Source organism: Balaenoptera ricei, chromosome 7 (genome assembly GCF_028023285.1).
Source record: "Balaenoptera ricei isolate mBalRic1 chromosome 7, mBalRic1.hap2, whole genome shotgun sequence".
Lineage (NCBI taxonomy): Eukaryota > Metazoa > Chordata > Mammalia > Artiodactyla > Balaenopteridae > Balaenoptera > Balaenoptera ricei.
The window spans coordinates 89,149,564-89,171,955 of record NC_082645.1 but is presented as its reverse complement, the minus strand read 5'-3'; the positions used below and the strand labels follow the sequence as shown (position 1 = coordinate 89,171,955).

Below are 22,392 nucleotides of genomic sequence, written 5' to 3'. Positions count from 1 at the left end.
TTACTCCATAGCCCCTAATCGTAAACACTACACTATTGCATATTCTCTTAAATAATAATCTCACACAATGCAATACTATGCATCCATTAAAAATAACGAGTTGGATCCATAGTAAATGCCAGTTGAACCTTATTAATAGAAATAATCAGAAATATCAGCAAAGATTTAAGCATAGGAATGCTGATTTTTGTAATTTCTAAAAGCAACAAAAACAAGAGGAAACATCCTTTCCTCTTTGAACAAATATTTTTTGGGTACCTACTACATTAGGAGCACTGCATTAGATATTGAGCTACAACAGTGAACAAGACAGATACCCTCAAAGAATTTCAAAGTCTGCTTGGCAGGGGAAGGGACGGAGGAAGGGACATCAAGAATGAACAATTAGGGCTTCCCTGGTGGTGCAGTGGTTGAGAATCTGCCTGCCAATGCAGGGGACACGGGTTCGAGCCCTGGTCTGGGAAGATCCCACATGCCGCAGAGCAACTAGGCCCGTGAGCCACAATTACTGAGCCTGCGCGTCTGGAGCCTGTGCTCCACAACAAGAGAGGCCGCGATAGTGAGAGGCCCGCGCACCGCGATGAAGAGTGGCCCCCGCTCGCCGCAACTAGAGAAAGCCCTCGCACAGAAACGAAGACCCAACACAGCCATAAATAAATAAATAAATTAATTAAAAAAAAAAAAAAAAAAAAAAAAAGAATGAACAATTAAAAAGGCACAGTATATTAAAAACGTAAATACAAAAAAAAAAAAAGGCACAGTATAAAATAAATGTAGTTTATCATATGTAAATTATACTTCAATAGAGTTGATTAAAAAGATGGATGGCAAAGAAGTCAATGTCAGATCTCCTCAGCTTAGTTTACCATGGCTGTTCTGCACAACCAGTTGAGTGTATTCCTAGAAACACGGCTTCTTATTTAGGGTGCTACAGTCAGGAAGGCTTTGAAATTACTAGTGGAGCTACTCCATTCCAGAAATTTCTCTGATTGTTCTTTTTATTGACATCTGTTCTGGTTTCAGTGAATGCAATAGCTCGCAAATTATCTGATGATATTAATTGGAATTTTATAATAGTTCTCTCCAGCCTCTCTTTAACCTCTATTTCCTCTGTGGCCATAAAGATAAGTAAAAGAAGTAAAAAAAAAAAAAAAAAAGGGCACAGTAACTGTTATGATAAAGGAAGTTCAGGGTGTTAGGGAACACATGGCAAGAGCACCTAACTAGAGAAAGGACTTTGCAGAGAAATAAACACTTAGGCTGAGACCTGCAGAAAAAACTGGAGTTAGCTAGAGGAGACAGGAAGAGAAAATCTCGACAAAAGCCAGAAGATAAAAAAGAGTGCTTTACATTTGAAGAAACAAAAGAATTTCAGCACAGCTGAATCCAAGGGTATGAAGAGACACAAGTAATGAGATAAGGTGGGAGAGGAATGCAAGGCCTAGCTCCTGAAATGCCTTATAAGCTAAGCTGGTGAGTTAGGGCAACCAGAAGTCACTGAAGGATGTTACGTCAGGGAGTCTGATCAGATATGACTCCCCAGATATAGAAAGATGACTACCACAGTGATTCTCAACTTTGGCTACAGATTAGAATCACCTGAGAAGCTTCTGAAAATTTCTGATGCCCAGAGATTGTTGGTTTGGAATTGGTCACAGGTTATGTGTATTTTTAAAGTAGCTGAAGCGATTACAGCATACAGTCACAGGCTCCAACAGCAATCTGGAGAATGCATAGGAGGGAAGCAAATCCAAGGCTGTTGAAATATCCCAGACAAGTTGATGGTGCTCTAGGCAGTGGGGACAATGGAAAGAAAACTAAACTTCCAACTAAATGTTGTTTCGAAAGTAAAATCAACAGAACTTAGTCACTGATTGGATGTGGAGTTACTATGTATAGAAACGCTGTCCACAGCACATTTAGAGAAAAAATGGAATTTACAGAAGTTACATGTTTTGTATTTTTAAATGGTTTTAATTTTTTTGCATTAAATACATACATATATATGCATAGAAAAAGTCTAGAAAAACAATACAGATAGTTAACAATTATTATCTGTTTTACAAAGGACATTCACCTTCCACTTCATACACTTCTGTATCATAAAAACTTCAAAAAACAAGTATGTGGGAGGGAGGGAGATGTAAGAGGGAAGAGATATGGGGATATATGTATATGTATAGCTGATTCACTTTGTTATAAAGCAGAAACTAACACACCATTGTAAAGCAATTATACTCCAATAAAGATGTTAAAAAATAAAAAATAAATAACTTAATTAAAAAAAACAAGTATGTATTACTTTTAAAATTGTAATAAATAAAGCTTCCTACATTTTAAAGAATTGGTAACAAAAGTCTCCCTGTGAAACCCATAGCTTCGAGTTCTTTCCAATGGCTGTATCCCCCTATCTTCTTTTCTATAGTTGAAAGATGATCCAAGGTAAGGTTGCTTGCTACCCAGTCTCAGACTTCCAGCCCCCTAAGAAGTCACAGCTGCTATTTTTTAAAATCTTTTTAATTAAGGTATCACTTACATATAAAAAAAGTATCTATTTTACCTGTACAGTTTGATGAATTTTAGTAATTGTATATAATTGTGTGAACACAACCACAAGAAAGATATAGAGCATTTCCCTCATCCTAAAAAACTTTCCTCATGCTCCTTTGTAATTGATCCCCTCCCCATTTCTGGCCCCAGACAACCACTGAATCTACTTTCTATCACAATAGTTTTGCTTTTTCTAGAATTCCACCTAAATGAAACGTATTGTAGGCAGTTTTTGTGTTTGATTTATTTTTACTTAGCATAAAGAGATTTAGCCATGTTGTTGTGTGTACTGATATTGTGTTACTTTTCATTACTTGGTAACATTTCCTTGCATGGATATAACACAATTTATCTATTCACCAGTTGATGAATATTTGGACTACTTCCAGCTTTTGCTATTATAAATAGTATTATTATAAATGTTTGCATACAGGTCTCTGTGTGGACATATGTTTTCATTTCTCTCAGGTAAATGCCTAGGAGAACTGTTGGGTCATATGGTATGTTTAACTTCATAAGATCCTGCCACACTGTTTTCTAACAGAACTGTACCATTCTGCATTTGTACCAACAAGGTGTGGATGTTCCACTTATTAGATATCACTGATACTATTTTATACAGGCTCATGTAAAGGTTTCCCAAAACTACCTTAAGATTTTAAAAAGCAAGTTAAGTTATCCATTAAAATCTGTATGTAAATACTTTAAGTCCTGTAAAAATATATAGCTTTCCTAGATATTAGCATTAGCTTTAAATTAGATAAACCAATTCAAATTTACCCTTTAATGATCTCCTCTTTCCTTTTATTGTGTTCTTACCTGAGCTCCTCAATTTTCTCTGGAGTTACAGGTCCCTTCCCAAAAACTTGGTCTATCTCTTCATATAGTTTTTTCTGAACTTCTTCATAGGTGGTTAAAAAACAGACTGCCCAGGTGCACACTAAGCGAAAATTTATATTAATAACAATGAAAGCAGCTAATTCACAGTTTGGGTGCAGAATAAGAAACAAATTTTTTATTTTTTGGTATTTTCCTTTTTTTCTGATGCAGAAGATACATAAATGCTACCAAAAGATAAAACAAGATTGTTCACAAGATTTGTACTTCACTGAACAGAACATGACTATTTACAGAATATTCCCAAAAAGAGATAGTGAAATCTAGATTTCTTTCTTAAAACTGGCAAGTAATCAAAGGCACTTAATACATTTTACCTTAGGTAAAATAGTAATGATAATAAATAAACTTCACATCTGGGGAAGTGTTAAACGTTGATAACTGTGATGAACTGTTTGGTTCAATCGACCTTGTAAAATCAAAAAATTGATTTATCAATTTCCTCAGGAGCCTTAATTAAATGATTCATACAAATCAAAGTAGCAGGAGATTTACTTACAAATCATTACTCTAAATTTTTACTTGTAAAGGTAGATACACTGATTCAAGAACTGAGACTGATTATTGCTTAGGACAGTGGTTCTCAAAACTCTTCTGGGAGGTGGCTGATGGCACAACCCCACCATCCACAGATCCTGACTCAGTAGGTTTAGGGTGTGGTCCAGGGATCTATATTTCTAACACATACCACAATTATTTTGATGAACACCAACATTGGAAGATCACTAGCTTATGGCTTACTTTTGCTTAAAATGGCTATGGATTATAATCACTGGGGAAATCAAAAGGTAAGAAAATTAATTACATGATGAACATAAAACAGAGGAAACAGAGTAGTTATATTCCCTTTAGGAATCCACTGGGATTACAACTGTTCAAATGGAACCATCCAGACACATAACATCTCTTTCCCTAGATTATGCTTGATATGACTCTATGTACAGCTCTACTTTTTCTATGTCAAGTACTTCTTAAAATGCATTTAATAATTCCTACTTCTGCTTATTAATTATCTCTTTCCTGAGCTAAAGGGCTGGCTTAAATTTATCTCAAAGTTAATTTTTTTAAATGTTTGCCTAAGTCACTTATTATCCAATTCCAATGCCTGGAAAATATATAATTCACTTTCTGCACTAAATATTATTATCAATAAAATCAACAGCTACCTCATGCTCAATTATTTTGATAATTTACTCACATCCAGAGTTCATAAAAGGCATAGGAGTAGCGGACCTTAACTTTTTCCAACATATGTTTCTCTATTATGGCTTTTGAGTGAACTGCAGAATTTCTATTTCACAAATGATATGAAAACTTACGTGGACAGTGTACAATATGTACATGTATGCAATTTTACAACAATATGTAGTAATATACAATATTGAAAGATTTAGCACAAGGATTTGCATACAGTAGGCACTCATATACACTGATTGACTAGATTATCACTTAAAATTAATTTAACTGTATAAGCTTAATAACCTCAAACATTGGTTCTTTTGTACAACTCTATTAAAGAGTATGACAGGGGGATAGCTTTAAAATGGGACTTTAAGCCACTTAATGTTCTTTAATTATAATATTGAATCAAGACACCATTTTATAGTTGAAAGATACCTTGGAGGTCACCCTTATTTTAGAAAAGGGAAGAAATGCAGAGTTCAGTATCTTGCTCTAGGCTAAGACTTGCTAAGTCGCAGAGGAGGGACTTTAATTAAGGCTTCCTGCCGATCTTAACTCTCAAAATTTCAGAGGTGCCTTAAAAAATAACCAACCCACATGCAAAGAAACAGCAATACTCTGAAAATTCCCCCTAAAAACTTCAAAAAAGATTAAAATATTAAATCAACCTTGGAAATGATCACTTTTTATGGTATCCAGAGTACAATTGATTCAGATTTTTTGAATGTCTTCAGCAAAGATATATTTTAATGTAATAAATTTTTAAACAAGTATTTAAAAGGTTTGATACATTATTTTTGACACATGCTTACCTAAATTCCATTTAATCTATAATATCTGGACATGTCTAGATATCAAAAATTTTACAAAGAAGAAATACAGGAAATTTACATTTATACTCATCCTTTTTAAAATTTTCTTAAACAGAAAGAGTTGTGAATGAAATCCTTCAAGTTAACATAAATTCTTTAGATTTTAAACTGATGTTTTAATACCTCCTTTAGCATTTTATGTCAGTATATTTTTATGGATTTTTATGGATATACAAATTTTTACAAATACTGTATGAACAAATGGTAGTCTGATAAACTAAAAACCAGTAAGGAAACTAGAAATATATCACCCATTTTAGAATTTTAAATAATAATCACCTTCAATTCCACCAAGAGAAGAGTTCTTTTTAAATCATGATTTCTGTGGACTATATCCTCTGTTGGTAGATCTTAATAATAGCAGACTAGATTGAAGTCAAAGTGAAAAGCCACAGCAGGAAATTGAAAAGCTCACAGTTCTGGCTGGAAAGGTGTCAACAGCAGTTCATTTTAAAGGAACTAACTAGAATTCACAATCCATAAACTGTGTCAAGAAATTTATGGCAATGTTCAGAGGTGGCACAGAGCATCTGGGGTTTAAAAAAAAAAAAAAAAAAAAGGTGCCTGTGTGAATCAAGCCTTTCAAACAAGAATAGAAAAAGAAGAACGAAGGGAAGTTATAAAGAGGTCTTGCAAACAGTGTTTCCTTTATTTTAGAATAGCTTTATTCTTGTATATTTTATAACCTATCTCAAAAACAAATCAATTTATACTTACATTTTGCAGTTATTATGCAACTGGCCAGAGAAAATATCATACTGTCTTCTAGGATCTAGGAAACAAAACTAAGTTTAGAAAGTGTGAAATGTAAGGTGGCCTATATTAGGCCCTAGTAAAATCACCTAGAGTACAAAATGGGAGTTAAGGAAAGGGAAAACATGTTATTTCTTTACGAGGTTTTCACTTAAAGAAAATCTATATAATGAAAAAACCAACCGAAACACTGCACTGCATTTTTGATACAGTGAACACTTACCCAGTAATATTACTGGCTCATGATACATCAAACAAACTGGCTCAGTGCTATCATTCTAGCTTGGCCTAGAGCAGCAACGAAGACTCAGGAACAGTGAAGAGCCTGCCACTGTCTTGGAGCCTGATATAATTCCTGCACCCACACACACCCAGAAAGCCGCTTTTGTCTACGAGGACTTGCATGCATAGAGCAGGGCAGAAGGGTCCCACACTGAACAGGTAGGTGTGGCAGTAACAGCTCCACTCCTGTCCTCTGCCTGACAACACCACAAACACACAATATCCCAGTGGTGTGCTGGGGTGACAGACACACGCTGGGAACAAGCCAAGCTGCCACACCTGGTCATGTAGGCAGAGCAGCTTAGTCAATACAGGCTTATGCAAGTCCTCCTCTTTTACAGTCAGAGAACTTTGGGTCGATATTTGCTTACTCAAATATTGAATACTATATAGCTGCTTCAAAGAACTAAATAACAGGAGACTAAATACTAAATACTATTTATGGATGATGTACAATAAAAAAGAAAAAAGCCACTGAATTCTAGGAGGGCGTCTGGGTTAAAGTGGATAAAAAGCACACTCTATACATGTCTGATTATCTTTTGTTTGATAAACATTTAACAATTACATCACCTGTTGGTCATTAAGGTCCCCCTGTACTAAGGAGTCAATGAAAATATGTTCACTGAAGTTCCTTCCTTTTCGTTCTTTTATGATTTTCTTTAAAATAGATTCCAGTTGCATAAGGGCTTAGAGAAGAAAAACAAAAAAAGATTTTAGGATATAAGCATTTGTGAGGATTGAACATTGTTCTGTATCTCTACAATATTCCTATGTGCAGAATAAAACTTTCAAAGTTAAAAGTAGTAACCAATAATGCTTTAAGAGCTAATTTATGTTTAAACTCAGCTACTTACTTTTCTTCTTTTTGCTAAATTTAACACATACACCAAAAAGTGCATAAAACATACAAGCACAATTTAACGAACAACTGTAAAGCAAACACCCAGGTCGAGAAATAGAACAATGCTAGCCCCTTAGAGGCCTTTTACACATATATCCCTCCCCTGGTATTATTCACCTTCCTTCTAAATTCTGTCCTCTTAACTCCATTGTCCTCCCGAATCAGGCATCACTCATTTACAGACTGAAACAGATGTGAAATAATCAGAAAGGTAAATTTCTGACACTTGGAAGATTAATCCAACTATCAAGAAAACTATCCACAGATTTCTCAGGCCCCATCTTACTTGACCTATCATAGCATCTGATGCTGGTCACTTACTCTGTAGGAAGCACTTTTTCATTTGGCTCCTAGGATTCCACACTCTCCTGGACTCCACACTTTCCTCCCACTTTACTGCCAGCTCATTCTCAGTATCCTTTGTCCATTCCTTCTCACCTCTCAAATTTCTTAATGATGGAATGCCCAAGGTCAGGGATCTCTTTTCTTGGGCCTCTCCTCTTTTTCTATTTATATTCATTACCTTGGTGATCACCATTCTCAAAGCTTTAAATACAATCTATGTACTGAACACTTCCAAATTTATATTTCCATTTAGGATCTCTTTCCCCTGAACTTCAGTTTCATATATCTGACAATCAACTCAACATATCCACTTTGACATCTGAAGCATACTAAACATAAACATATCCAAAACTGAAGTCGTGATCTTTCGCCTCAAAACTGGATCTTTCTACAGTCTGCCCCATCTTATTTCCTATTAATTTCATTTTCCAATTACTCAGGCCTAAAACTCTGGTGTCTCCCTCTCTCTTATACCCCATATCTAATCTGGCAGTCAATGTTGGTGGCTCTAATCTTCAAAATACAGAATTAATCTCTCTTACTCTTTTTTAAAAAATTTTATATTTTCTGCTACCCACCACCTAGTCCAAGCCACATTATTTTTCTTGCCTGATCCATTGCAGTAGCCCCCTAATTAGTCTCCCTGCTTCTGCTCTGAGCCCCTTTATGACAGCAGCCAGAGTGATCCTTTAAAAATATAACTCAGATTCATAATTCTGCTCAAAATCTTCCAGTGGCTTCTTCCTATCTCATAGTAGCAACCTAGTCATACCTAAGCCAGACAAAATCTGTTCCATCCCCCCAATCTTTCTGGTCTCATTTCCTTCTATTTTTCTTCTGACTCATTTCACTCCAGGCATACAGCTCCCTGATGTACCTCAAATATATCAGGAAGAATCCTACCTCAAGGATTTTGCAACTACTTGTTGTGGATGTACACGTGATCTGCATGGACTGGTTTCCTTATCTCTTGCAAGTGTTTGCTCAAGTCACCTAATCTTGGTGAGGCCTTTCCTAATAACCTCCCCACCCCTCACCCCTAGCACTTCCTATCCCCCTTCCTGATTTAATTTTCTCCATAGCAACTTTCATCTTTTAACACACTATTCAGTTTACTTATTCAGATTCTCATCTGCCTCTTCCCACTAGAATGCGGTGCCACAAGGAGAGGAATTTTTGTTTGTTTTGTTCACTGACATCTCCCCAGGACGAAAAATATACCAGGATATTCTAGATCTTCATTATTTACAGAATTGAAGGAGTCTAATAACATGTTAGTGATTAAAATGAGAAACTGTTAACACTGTACTGCAATGGTTCCCAAACTTTGCTTACATTACAATCACCTAGGAAGCTTTTTTTAAAAAAATCATAAAATATAAACCACACCTCATACCAATTAAATCTGAATGTTTAGGAGCGAAAGCCAAGCTTCAAAACAGTTTAAAAGATGCAACGTGTAGCAAAGTTTGGGAACTACTGCTGTACATTCTCAATCCTACAAGTACATGAGGATAATCTGGAGAGCTTTTATTAAAAAAAAAAAAAAAAATCTGACATCAAAAGCACCTCTATCCCATATTCTGAATAAACTGATTTAGGGTGGGGCCTGATCTTCAATATTTTTTGTTTTGTCCTAAGTTCCCAAAGTGATTCTAATGTACAGACCAAGTTGAGAATTACTCACTTAAACAGAAGAAGAAGTGACCCAGCCATGAGTTCCCACTCATATAAATACCAAAACATAATCATTTTCAATAAAAGCTCAAATTTGATCTATGCCCATGTTACAGTTCAAGGAGCGTATCATACTAGACAATCTACTTTTATTTAGAATCAAAGAATATAAATTATTAATTTTCTTTTTATATTAATTAAAACCAATATTTGTAAAATACATTTTTTATTAGGGGTAATTAATCCAAATGCATCCATCAAGATAGTCAAAATGGTAGACTAGCAGATAGCAGAAAACGTGTCCATTAAATTGGCTTTTCTAGACTTACGCTGGACACTGAAGGAATCACCAGAATGGTAAGCCTCACGAGGACAGGGATTTTTTGTCTCCTATACATACATAGAATAGTGCCTAGCACATAGAGGCCTCAATAAATATTTGTTGAAAGAATAAAGGAAGAGAATCTTGGGAAGCAATACTATTATCCATGAAAAATAATCCATTATTCCAATGCAGCCTATGCATTTTAATTTACCCTGCTTACTTCCAAAACAGAAATTGCAGCAGCTCAGAATAAAGGTATTAAAGGATTACAATCATTAAATTACTGACAGAAAATATAATACAAAAGAAAAAAGGGGGAGCACACGTTGGGGGGCCATCTTAAACTAAAATTGCTATTTTTCTGTGTAGATTTTATAAAGTTGTAACCAACGTTAAATAGTTTTGAAAATATCTTTACTCAATGTTATAACGGCCAAGAATTTTTTTATGTTGCTACATTTCTTACAGATTTATCATGTTGATATTATTTCCTTAGAAATTCCTATATTGTTGGATATTTAGTTTTTTTTGGTTTTCTACTTGTAGAAATAGCACTACAAAAAAAATTCATGAATATTTCCTTATTTTAGATAATTTCACTCATTATTTATGACTCTTAACATGTATTTCTAAATTACTTTCCCAGGATTGTACCCTGACACTTTCCATTAATCCTGTAGGCTATACCAGCTCTCCAGCACCCTCATTCTGCAGTGAGTGCTAGAGTTCATTTACTAATTCACTGCTTTTTCCTCTCTTTTAAGAAAAACTTTCATAATAGGAAATGTAGGAAAAAAACATAAAGGAAGAAAATATACATGACCTATAAGTTCATGAATCAGACATAGCCCTATTAAAATTAGGGCACATTTCCCTTAGTCCTTACTAAAAATTAATAGTGGTAAAACTTACCATCTTCATATTGTTTTTTCCGAGTTGTACTTTTATCAAGTGATCCATCTAGAAAGCCTTTTCCAATCTCCGACCAAACCTGAAAATAGGAAAACATATCTATTATCTAATATGTAAATTTTCCAAATAATAATAACTGGGCCCGTGAGCCACAATTACTGAGCCTGCGCATCTGGAGCCTGTGCTCCGCAGCAAGAGAGGCCGCAATAGTGAGAGGCCCGCGCACCGCGATGAAGAGTGGCCCCTGCTTGCCACAACTAGAGAAAGCCCTCACACAGAAACGAAGACCCAACACAGCCATAAATAAATAAAATTAAAAAAAAAAAAGAACCGTGTGCTCTGACATATCTCAAAATGGTTCCTTTAAAAAAAAAAAAAAAGCACAAGGAAAGAGCACGCTAATGTTGGTGGGAAAACAACTGGGACAATGTTTTTGGAGGGCAGTTCAGAAACAGTATGCAATTGGGTATGAGGTGAACATTTTTCACATGTTAACACCTGTGAAACCGGTATGCATCTTATGACTGACGACATCTCCCAAGTGCTGTCAGCCAAGCAACAGTCATGGTGCAGCTGTCACTGCCTCTGCATTCACAACCTGGTTAGTGCTCCTGGTGGCACGGCTGGACAACAGCAGCCCCGGGGTGTTTCAGACATTAAAGATCATTTAAGGCAGGATTTTAAGTCATGTTTATGGTCTGAAAACATTCCTTTGACAACTTCCAGTAATGTTAAGAAAATACCAGATTGTTGCCAAAAAATATATAAGTTGAATCTAGTCACACCCAAAAATATGTAATTTGAATCTAGTCAAACCCAAATGAGGAACAGTCTACAAAATAATTATCGTGTACTTAAAAAAAAAATGTCAAGGTCAAGAAACAAAGAAAAGCTGAGAAACTGTTTCACATTAAAGAGGTTTGACCACTAAAAGTAAAGAAATCTGAATATGGGCTCTGGATAAAAGTATGGTATGAATGCTAAATTTCCCAAGTTTGACAACTATGTTGTTGCTATATGAGAGAATATCCTTGTTTTTAGGATATACAGACTGAAGTATTTAGGGGGAAAGAAGCAAAATGTCTACTTTACTCTCAAATGGTTTGGGTAAGGAGAGGAGGAATGGATGGATGGATGGATGGATGGATGGATGGATGGATGGATAGATAGACAGAGAATGAATGACAAAAGTAAATGGGGCAAAATGTAAACAACTGGTGAACCTGGGTGAAGGATATTATGGGAGTTCCTAGTACTAGCTGCAACTTTTCTATAGGTTTGAAATTATTATTTCTACTTTGAAATTCTAAGGAAAGAAAGGTAAAGAAAATGCCAGCATAAAAATACCCAGAATAGGAATAGGTATCAGCTGCTTGGAATAAAATTCTGGAAATAATAGTGGAGGTCCCTTTTTAAAATTGCTGTCTCATCAACATGAAAAAAATCAGATATCAACAACTGAGTCAAAAATTGATTCTTCGTTAAAATATGAAAACATTTTAGGAATTCCTTAGCCGATTTGTTTTAGCTGGGTAACCTGAGTAGTTTACTCTAGGAAGGGGAATTAGAGTGATTTTTCCACTTTTATTTTTATGCTCCTGAACATGTGAACGTTTTCTAAGAAATTTATATTTTTCAATCATGAAACACAAGTAATAAAACCATTTTAAAGGGAAAAAGGATAATATTAAACAGTGACAGAGTGTTAAGCCACAGTTCCTAGTGATTTTGTTTTACACACATTATATTGATTATTTAACCTGTTTTTATAGATTTGAAGAAAATAAGGGATTTCTCAGAGATCCAAAATGCAGTGAAGTAAATGACTTAAGTATGATTTGAAACAAATAAAGTAATATAATACTGAGACTGATTAAAATAGAGAATAATAAAGTCCATATGTGAGTTCAGAAAAGGCAAACAGTAAACCTGTTTTCAACTGGATTAGCCTTTCTTCAAATCATATTCATTTCGTTAGTATTTTAATGCTCCATCAACTTTAATTTCTTTCTATATAGGACGTAGTCTCTATTAAGTACGGTTTTTCTCTTTATTCTAGAAATTAGTATTATTTTATAACATACTTGGTTTTGGATTTTTTGCCACGCCACATGGCTTGCAGGATCTCAGTTCCCCAACCAGGGATTAAACCTGGGCCACGGCAGTGAAAGCCCGAAATCCTAACCGCTAGGCCACCAGGGAACTCCCGACATACTTGCTACACATTAAAAGAAAATTTTTTTAGTCATTCATTTTTTTAAATTTCAGAAAGTAACTGCTTAGGGACTCCCTGGTGGTGCAGTGGTCGAGAATCCGCCTGCCAATGCAGGGGACATGGGTTCGATCCCTGGTCCAGGAAGATCCCACATGCCACAGAGCAACTAAGCCTGTGCACCACAACTACTGAAGCCCACGTGCCTAAAGCCCGTGCTCAACAAGAGAACAAGAGGAGCCACCACAAGGAGAAGCCCGCGCACCGCAATGAAGACCCAGTGCAGCCAAAAATAAATAAATAATACACATAAATTTAAAAAAAGTAACTGCTTAAAAAAGTAATTCTTAAATTTTTAAAAAAGGCAACAATTAACCTTCTTGCATTGTTGTTTTTAGCCCCAAACAAGGAAATTCTGTACTATAGAATCTTAAACCTTCTTCTTAAGAGGCAAAGTCTACATTATTCAACTATCCAATTTGATGAAAGAGTAATTTTGAATTTGGCCCTAGACTTACTGTGCCATGATTCTTCTGGAAGCGAATGACTTCTTGTTCATCTTCAAATGTACTACCCATTACCATCTGCGTAACAGACTTCATCGCAAAGCCAAGCATATGCTGGGAGAGAGGGACATGTTGGGACTCTGGGTAAGAGAGCCATTTATCCAATAATTCTTCTGAAAGCTGAAAGAAAACAGAAAACCACAATGATTTACTATTTCCTCCTACTAAATCTTAGAAAAATCCATCAAGTAGACTCATTTCACAGAGGATACAGTTCAACTCCTTAATCAAAGCAAACATTCAGGTGTTTACTGACCTGTCAGGCTAACACTGGCTCCACCAATAATTACATCCCTAATAGTTTAGGTTCAGATTCTGTCAAAGGGCTGATTTGGAAAACAAAACAAACACAACAATGAAAACAGAAAATATAAGTTAAATGTTCAAAGGCTGGGAAAACCTTAAACCTAAAGGAAATTAAGATATTAAAGTCTTAGTATCTAATTAAAAATGGTAAAGGTTCCCCACAGACTAGCTGTGATATAGTAAACAATCAATAAATAAATGAATATGTCAAAGTCCTAGACATGCTTCAGTGACAGAAACCTCTCAGAGTCCCTTTGTCATTCCTTCATCCAATGAATATTTATCAAATCACTTGTGGAATAAAAAACAATGTGTAGGGACTTCCCTGGTGGCACAGTGATTAAGAATCCACCTGCCAATGCAGGGGACACGGGTTCAAGCCCTGGTCCGGGAAGATCCCACATGCTGCAGTGCAACTAAGCCCATGTGCCACAACTACTGAGCCCACGCTCCACAACTACTGAAGCCTGCGCACCTAGAGACCATGCTCCACAACAAGAGAAGCCACCACAATGAGAAGCCTGCGCACTGCAACAAAGAGTAGCCCCCACTTGCCGCAACTAGAGAAAGCCCACATGCAGCAACGAAGACCCAACTCAGCCAATAAATAAATAAATAAATAAATAAAACAATGTGTAATAAAAAGATCAAAAGCTTTGGAGGGCTTCCCTGGTGGCGCAGTGGTTGAGAATCTGCCTGCCAATGCAGGGGACACGGGTTCGAGTCCTGGTCTGGGAAGATCCCATGTGCCGCGGAGCAGCTGGGCCCGTGAGCCACAGTTACTGAGCCTGCGCGTCTGGAGCCTGTGCTCCGCAACAAGAGAGGCCGCAATAGTGAGAGGCCTGCGCACCGCGATGAAGAGTGGCCCCCGCTTGCCACAACTAGAGAAAGCCCTCGCACAGAAACGAAGACCCAACACAGCCATAAATAAATAAATAAACAAATACTTTAAAAAAAAAGAAAAGCTTTGGAATCAGAAAAACCTTGGGTTTACTTCTGGCTCTGTCACTTAGAAGTAATGTGACTTTGAGCAATTTGCTTGACTTTTACAAGGTTCAGGTGTCTCAACAGTTAAACAAGCATGACATCTCCCACTTTTCACGGTTGCTGTGATAGGGATAATTGTACTTACAGCACACAACACAGTGAGGGTTTTGTGAAATAAAATATATAAAGCCCCTTTCATGTTAGGAACTCAAATTTGAGTTACTTTCCTATATCAACTACATGAAAGTTTTGTCACAGTGTAAAGGACTTCACTTATCTACACATATGCCACTAACATAATTTTGAAAATTTATCATATCTATATAATATTTCCCATTACAATTCTCTTTCAAAATGTTCCAGAAGACAGACTGACTTCCACAATGGTGGAGTGAGGACTTTGGTGATCTCACTCTCCCTCTAAAACAGTGAAAATACGTGCAAAACAACTAAACAACTAACATCAACCATTTCAGCACTTTGGCAATTAACCAAAACCCAGTATCCACTGAGAAGTGTCTATTCAACAGGAACAACTGAACCTCGGTAAGAAGTGGGGTCTTCAGTGTTTTAACTTGTTATTTCATTTTCCTTCTCTCCCCAGCTCAACAGTAGCCGAAAGTCAGCAACACTGCAGAAAACAGAGCTCTATTAAAAGCACCATCACCACTGGTCATCAAAATGGTCACTGAAAATGGAGGACAGGGAATCCCAAGACTCTAACCCTCCCCAAAAGCAAGTAATGAGCTGGCAAAAACTGTCAAAATCAACTTCTGAAAAACTCTGGAATACAGTCAAAGACTTACAACAACCAGGGGAAGCCTTGATGAAGAAAGAAGCCGTTCCTTTGTGGTAAGAAAGCACTGTGGCATTTTAAACAGCCTGCCTATAATTCCCATATCCCAGAAAGGCAGCAGCTAAGAGAACAGCAGCCCATACTCCTGGTGCAAACTGCTAGGAAGCGATACAGACATTTTTGTCAAAAAATTGTGGCTGTGGGTCTCAACCTGTCTGCCAACTCCCATCAAGGACTGGTGCAAAGGCTGCCCTTGTTTGGCCCAACTCTGGGCATTTCCAGAGCTAGGACAGGTTCCTAGGTGGCTTCTGCTGAAAACATTTAAAGGTGCACGTATTGGCTGCAACAGCTGGGACAAGCAATAAAAAGACCAAGAAGCCAGGGAAGAAAGGGGTTGGGAGAAGAGATAAATGTGGGAATGAGAGCTTTTAAAAGCGTCTGCATATACCAGGGAATTAAGAAAGTCATGCACATGCCCAAGACCAGGATACATGCTCAGAAAAGGTCTGAGAAGACTAGGCTTTCACATCTGGGGTCTTCTGGCTCCATACAAGCAGGAAGTGAGAACTAAAGCAGAGCTGTAAAAAGCCTGGGTAAGTGTTAAAGGAGGACTCCAACAAAAAGCCAATCTGCAAACACTGGGAGAGTTTTTAAATTTTTCTTTTGTCAGCTTCAAGTGTTTAAGGTAAAATCTGTCAGAACACCAGCTGACCATGAAGCTAACAGAACAGATGCTTTAGTGGCCACACATGACAAAGAATACAGACTTTACAAAAACAGTTTAGAAAAGACTAAACAAGCGAACAACAATAATCCACAACAGATAGCAAGAACAAACTCTAAGGAAGGTGAAGAATCTGATTTCAAGATTGCCATCCACAGCTGTGCCCCCTCCAGCAGAGTCTGGATCTCAGTCCTGGGAGCATGGGATCTTCCTTGGGTGCTCTGTCTCAGCCCCAGAGTTGGTGACTGCTCCTTTTACCAGCTATTCCTGTATTCTTTAGAGTTATCTTTACTTCTGACTAGCTAATCTCTCATTACTCCAAATCCCCTGCTGTAGTTAATAATTCTTTATATTAAACTTTCCCTATTTAAATAATTGTGTGCTTCATCTCTCCTGATTGGACCCACACTGATAGAGACTTTAAGAAACACTAATCAAGAAGAAGAGAGAGAAGGTACTAATAAGGCTAATGACATTAAAAATATAACAGAGGTACTTCCCTAGTGGTCCAGTGGTTGAGAATTCACCTTCCAATGCAGGGGATACGGGTTCAATCCCTGGTCAGGGAACTAAGATCTCACATGCCGTGGTGCAACTAAGCCTGCATGTCACAACTACAGAGCCCACGCATTCTGGAACCCGTGCACCAAAACTAGAGAGCTGGTGTGCCACAACTAGAGAGAAGCCCGCGCACCACAACAGAAGATCCCACGTGCTGCAACTAAGACCTGACGCAGCCAAAAATAAATAAATAAATATTAAAAAATATATATGTATGACAGAATAATTGGCAATAAAGCATGAAAAGAAATGAAAGGTATTAGGATTGGAAAAGAATAAAACTGTCACTAATCTCAGATATCATGATAAACCATTAGAGTTAATAAGGGAATCTGGCAAGGTTAATGACTACAAGGTCAATATGCAGAAATCAACTGTATATATAAGTAACAAACAAACAATGAAATTTTAAAATGGTACCATTTATGATAGCATTTTTAAAAAACCACTAAATATCTAGGAGTAAATTTAATAAAAGATGTATAAGATCTCTACACTTAAAAGAGAAAAAATTATTGAGAAAAACTAAAGACCAAAAAGTGGGAGGGTATTCTTCCATATTCATGGATTGGAAAATTCCATAATACTGTGGACAAAGAATGTTGCCTACCATTCCAGTAAACAACAAATGTTGCCGCCATCAAGCCATCAGCCACTGCCGCCCCTCCTCCCCACATGGTGCACCCTGAGGGGATTCAGAATGGAGAAAAACAGGATACTGGCCCTAGATATTTAAGATGTATATCTAAGGAATAATTTCAATGAGCCCAGACTCTTACATCTTCTCATACATAGAAAAGCAATAAAATCACTAATTTGAGATATCTGGTTTTTGAGATTAGCAGTAGTCTTCTGATGTTTGACTACACAGTTTTTTTTCTCAGAATATATACGAATATATCCTGGCTCCTCCCTTACCTCTTCAGAACAGCTCCTCAGAGCCATGTGAGAGGCTGTTTCCCAGGCTATTTTTCTCAGTAAGGTCCCTGAATAAAATATAACTCACAACTTTTAGGTTGTGCATTTTTCCCCAGCCGACAACATGTAAAGGTAACTTTACATACATCAAGTGACCTACACAGGTACTTAGTTTTGACAAAGGTAACATTACAGTACAATGGAAAAAGGATGATCTTTCAATAAGTTATGCTGGGTCAACTGGATAACCATATGGGAAAAAATGAATGTTAACCCCCTTCCTCATTCTTTACACAATAATAAATACTAAATAGATTATAGATCTAAGTTCGACAGGTAAACAGTAAAACTCTCAGAACAAAACTTAGATGAATATATTCATGACATTAAGTTAAATAAAGATTTCTCACATAAGATTTAAAATGCAGTAAATATAAAGGCAAAAAAAAATAAGTTAGACTACACTAAAATTAGTACCTGTTCATCAAAAGACAAGCTTAAGATCATATAAAATCAAGCCACAGTAGAAGATATTTGAGATATACACATATATAATATATATGCACACACACATACATCCAATAAAGTTCTTAAATTCAGAATTTTTAAAAACCTCTTAAAAATCAGTACAAACAGAGAAAACCCAAAAGAAAACTGGGCAAAAGACTTGAAATAGCACTACACCAGAGTGACTATCTAACTGGTCAATAAACAAATGAAGTTGCTTCGTTTTATTCACCATCAGGAAAATGCAAATCAAAATCACAATGACAAGTTCCTCCCTTCAGGGAACTTGCACAAACCTCTTAGATAGCCTCATCCACCAGAGGGCTGACAGCAGAAGCAAGAAGAACTACAATCCTGCAGCCTGTGGATCAAAAACCACATTCACAGAATGATAGACAAGAGGAAAAGGCAGAGGGCTACGTACCAGATGAAGGAACAAGATAAAACCCCAGAAAAACAACTAAATGAAGTGGAGATAGGCAACCTTCCAGACAAAGAATTCAGAATAATGATAGTGAAGATGATCCAGGACCTCGGAAAAAGAATGGAGGCAAAGATCGAGAAGATGCAAGAAATGTTTAACAAAGACCTAGAAGACTTAAAGAACAAACAGAGATGAACAATACAATAACTGAAATGAAAACTACATTAGAAGGAATGAATAGCAGAATAACTGAGGCAGAAGAACGGATAAGTGACCTGGAAGACAGAATGGTGGAATTCACTGCTGCACAACAGAAAAAAGAAAAACAATGAAAAGAAATGAAGACAGCCTAAGAGACCTCTGGGACAACCTTAAAGGCAACAACATTCGCATTATAGGGGTCCCAGAAGGAGAAGAGAGAGAGAAAGGACCAGAGAAAATATTTGAAGAGATTATAGTCGAAAACTTCCCTAACATGGGAAAGGAAATAGCCACCCAAGTCCAGGAAGTGCAGAGAGTCCCATATAGGATAAACCCAAGGAGAAACATGCTGAGACACATAGTAATGAAACTGGCAAAAATTAAAGGCAAGAAAAATTATTGAAAGCAGCAAGGGAAAAATGACAAATAACATAGAAAGGAACTCCCAAAAGGTTAACAGCTGATTTCTCAGCACAAACTCTACAAGCCAGAAGGGAGTGGCATGATATACTTAAAGTGATGAAAGGGAAGAAACTACAACCAAGATTACTCTACCCGGCAAGGATCTCATTCAGATCCGATGGAGAAATCAAAAGCTTTACAGACAAGCAAAAGCTAAAAGAATTCAGCACCACCAAACCAGCTCTATAACAAATGCTAAAGGAACTTCTCTAAGTGGGAAACACAAGAGAAGAAAGGACCTACAAAAATAAACCCAAAACAATTAAGAAAATGGTAACAGGAACATACATATCGATAATTACCTTAAATGTGAATAGATTAAATGCTCCAACCAAAAGACACAGGCTTGCATAATGGATACAAAAACAAGACCCATATATATGCTGTCTACAAGAGACCCACTTCAGACCTAGGGACACATACAGACTGAAAGTGAGGGGATGGAAAAAGATATTCCATGCAAATGGAAATCAAAAGAAAGCTGGAGTAGCTATACTCATATCAGATAAAATAGACTTTAAAATAAAGAATGTTACAAGAGACAAGGAAGGACACTACATAATGATCAAGGGATTAATCCAAGAAGAAGATATAACAATTATAAATATATATACACCCAACATAGGAGCACCTCAATACATAAGGCAACCGCTAACAGCTATAAAAGAGGAAATTGACAGTGACACAATAATAGTGGGGAACTTTAACACCTCACTTACACCAATGGACAGATCATCCAGACAGAAAATTTATGAGGAAACACAAGCTTTAAATGACACAATAGACCAGATAGATTTAATTGATATTTATAGGATAATCCATCCAAAAACAGCAGATTACACTTTCTTCTCAAGTGCACATGGAACATTCTCCAGGATTGATCATATCTTGGGTCACAAATCAAACCGCAGTAAACTTAGGAAAATTGAAATCATATCAAGCATCTTTTCTGACCACAATGCTGTGAGATTAGAAATGAATTACAGGGAATAAAATGTAAAAAACACAAACACGTGGAGGCTAAACAATATGTTACTAAATAACCAAGAGATCACTGAAGAAATCAAAGAGGAAATCAAAAAATACCTAGAGATAAATGACAATGAAAACACGACGATCCAATACCTATGGGATGCAGCAAAAGCAGTTCTAAGAGGGAAGTTTATACCTATACAAGCCTACCTCAAGAAACAAGAAAAATCTCAAATAAACAATCTAACCTTACACCTGAAGGAACTAGAGAAAGAAGAACAAAAAAAACCCAAAGTTAGCAGAAGGAAAGAAATCATAAAGATCAGAGCAGAAATAAGCGAAATAGAAACAAAGAAAACAACAGCAAAGATCAATAAAACTAAAAGCTGGTTCTTTGAGAAGATAAACAAAATTGATAAACCATTAGCCAGACTCATCAAGGAAAAGAGGGAGAGAACTCAAACCAATAAAATTAGAAATGAAAAAGGAGAAGTTACAACAGACACCGCAGAAATACAAAGCACCCTAAGAGACTACTACAAGCAACTCTATGCCAATAAAATGGACAACCTGGAAGAAATGGACAAATTCTTAGAAAGGTATAACCTTCCAACACTGAACAGGAAGAAACAGAAAATATGAACAGACCAATCACAAGTAATGAAATTGAAACTGTGATTAAAAATCTTCCAACAAACAGAAGTCCAGGACCACATGGCTTCACAGGTGAATTCTATCAAACATTTAGAGAAGAGCTGACACCCATCCTTCTCAAACTCTTCCAAAAAATTGCGGAGGAAGGAACACTCCCAAACTCATTCTATGAGGCCACCATCACCCTGATACCAAAACCAGACAAAGATACTACAAAAAAAGAAAATTACAGACCTATATCACTGATGAATATAGATGCAAAAATCCTCAACAAGGGCTTCCCTGGTGGTGCAGTGGTTGAGAGTCTGCCTGCCAATGCAGGGGACGCGGGTTCGAGCCCTGGTCTGGGAGGATCCCACGTGCCACGGAGCGACTGGGCCCGTGAGCCACAATTACTGAGCCTGCGCGTCTGGAGCCTGTGCTCCGCAACAAGAGAGGCCGCGATAGTGAGAGGCCCGCGCACTGCGATGAAGAGTGGCCCTCGCTTGCCACAACTGGAGAAAGCCCTAGCACAGAAACGAAGACCCAACACAGCCATAAATAAATTAACTAATTAATTAAAAAAAAAATCCTCAACAAAATACTAGCAAACAGAATCCAACAACATATTAAAAGGATCAGACACCATGATTAAGTGGAATTTATCCCAGGGATGCAAGGAATCTTCACTATAAACAAATCAATCAATGTAATACACCATATTAACAAATTGAAGAAGAAAAACCATATGATCATCTCAATAGATGCAGAAAAAGCTCTCAACAAAATTCAACACCCATTTATGAAAAAAACTCTCCAGAAAGTGGGCATAGAGGGAAACTACCTCAACATAATAAAGGCCATATACAACAAACCCACAGCAAACATCATTCTCAATGGTGAAAAACCGAAAGCATTTCCTCTAAGATCAGGAACAAGACAAGGATGTCCACTCTCACCACTATTATTCAACATAGTTTTGGAAGTCCTAACCACGGCAATCAGAGAAGAAAAAGAAATAAAAGGAATCCAAATTGGCAAAGAAGAAGTAAAACTGTCACTGCAGATGACATGATACTATACATAGAGAATCCTAAAAATGCCACCAAAAAAATACTAGAGCTAATCAATGAATTTGGTAAAGTTGCAGGATACAAAATTAATGCACAGAAATCTCTTGCATTCCTATACATTAATGATGTAAAATATGAAAGAGAAATTAAGGAAACAATCCCATTTACCACTGCAACAAAAAGAATAAAATACCTAGGAATAAACCTACCTAAAGAGACAAAAGACCTGTATGCAGAAAACTATAAGACACTGATGAAAGAAATTAAAGATGATACCAACAGATGGAGAGATACACCATATTCTTGGTTGGAAGAATCAATATTGTGAAAATGACTATACTACCCAAAGCA

General features: G+C 36.8%; 1 protein-coding gene across 2 annotated transcripts in view; it reads right to left on the bottom strand.

Annotated features, from left to right (window-relative positions):
- Window positions 1-22,392, bottom strand: part of LOC132368638 (cytochrome P450 20A1) — a 61,307-nt gene that overhangs the window by 17,874 nt on the left and 21,041 nt on the right. Inside the window, exons 5-9 of one of the 2 annotated variants that reach the window (XM_059927360.1) lie at window positions 13,430-13,531; window positions 10,700-10,778; window positions 7,110-7,225; window positions 6,219-6,273; window positions 3,370-3,490 (exon numbers count right to left, since the gene is read on the bottom strand). In XM_059927360.1, the coding sequence (XP_059783343.1) occupies window positions 3,370-3,490; window positions 6,219-6,273; window positions 7,110-7,225; window positions 10,700-10,778; window positions 13,430-13,531 (473 nt within the window). Of the gene's footprint in view, window positions 1-3,369; window positions 3,491-6,218; window positions 6,274-7,109; window positions 7,226-10,699; window positions 10,779-13,429; window positions 13,598-22,392 lie in introns of both variants that reach the window. The other variant, XM_059927359.1, reaches the window with a different exon arrangement.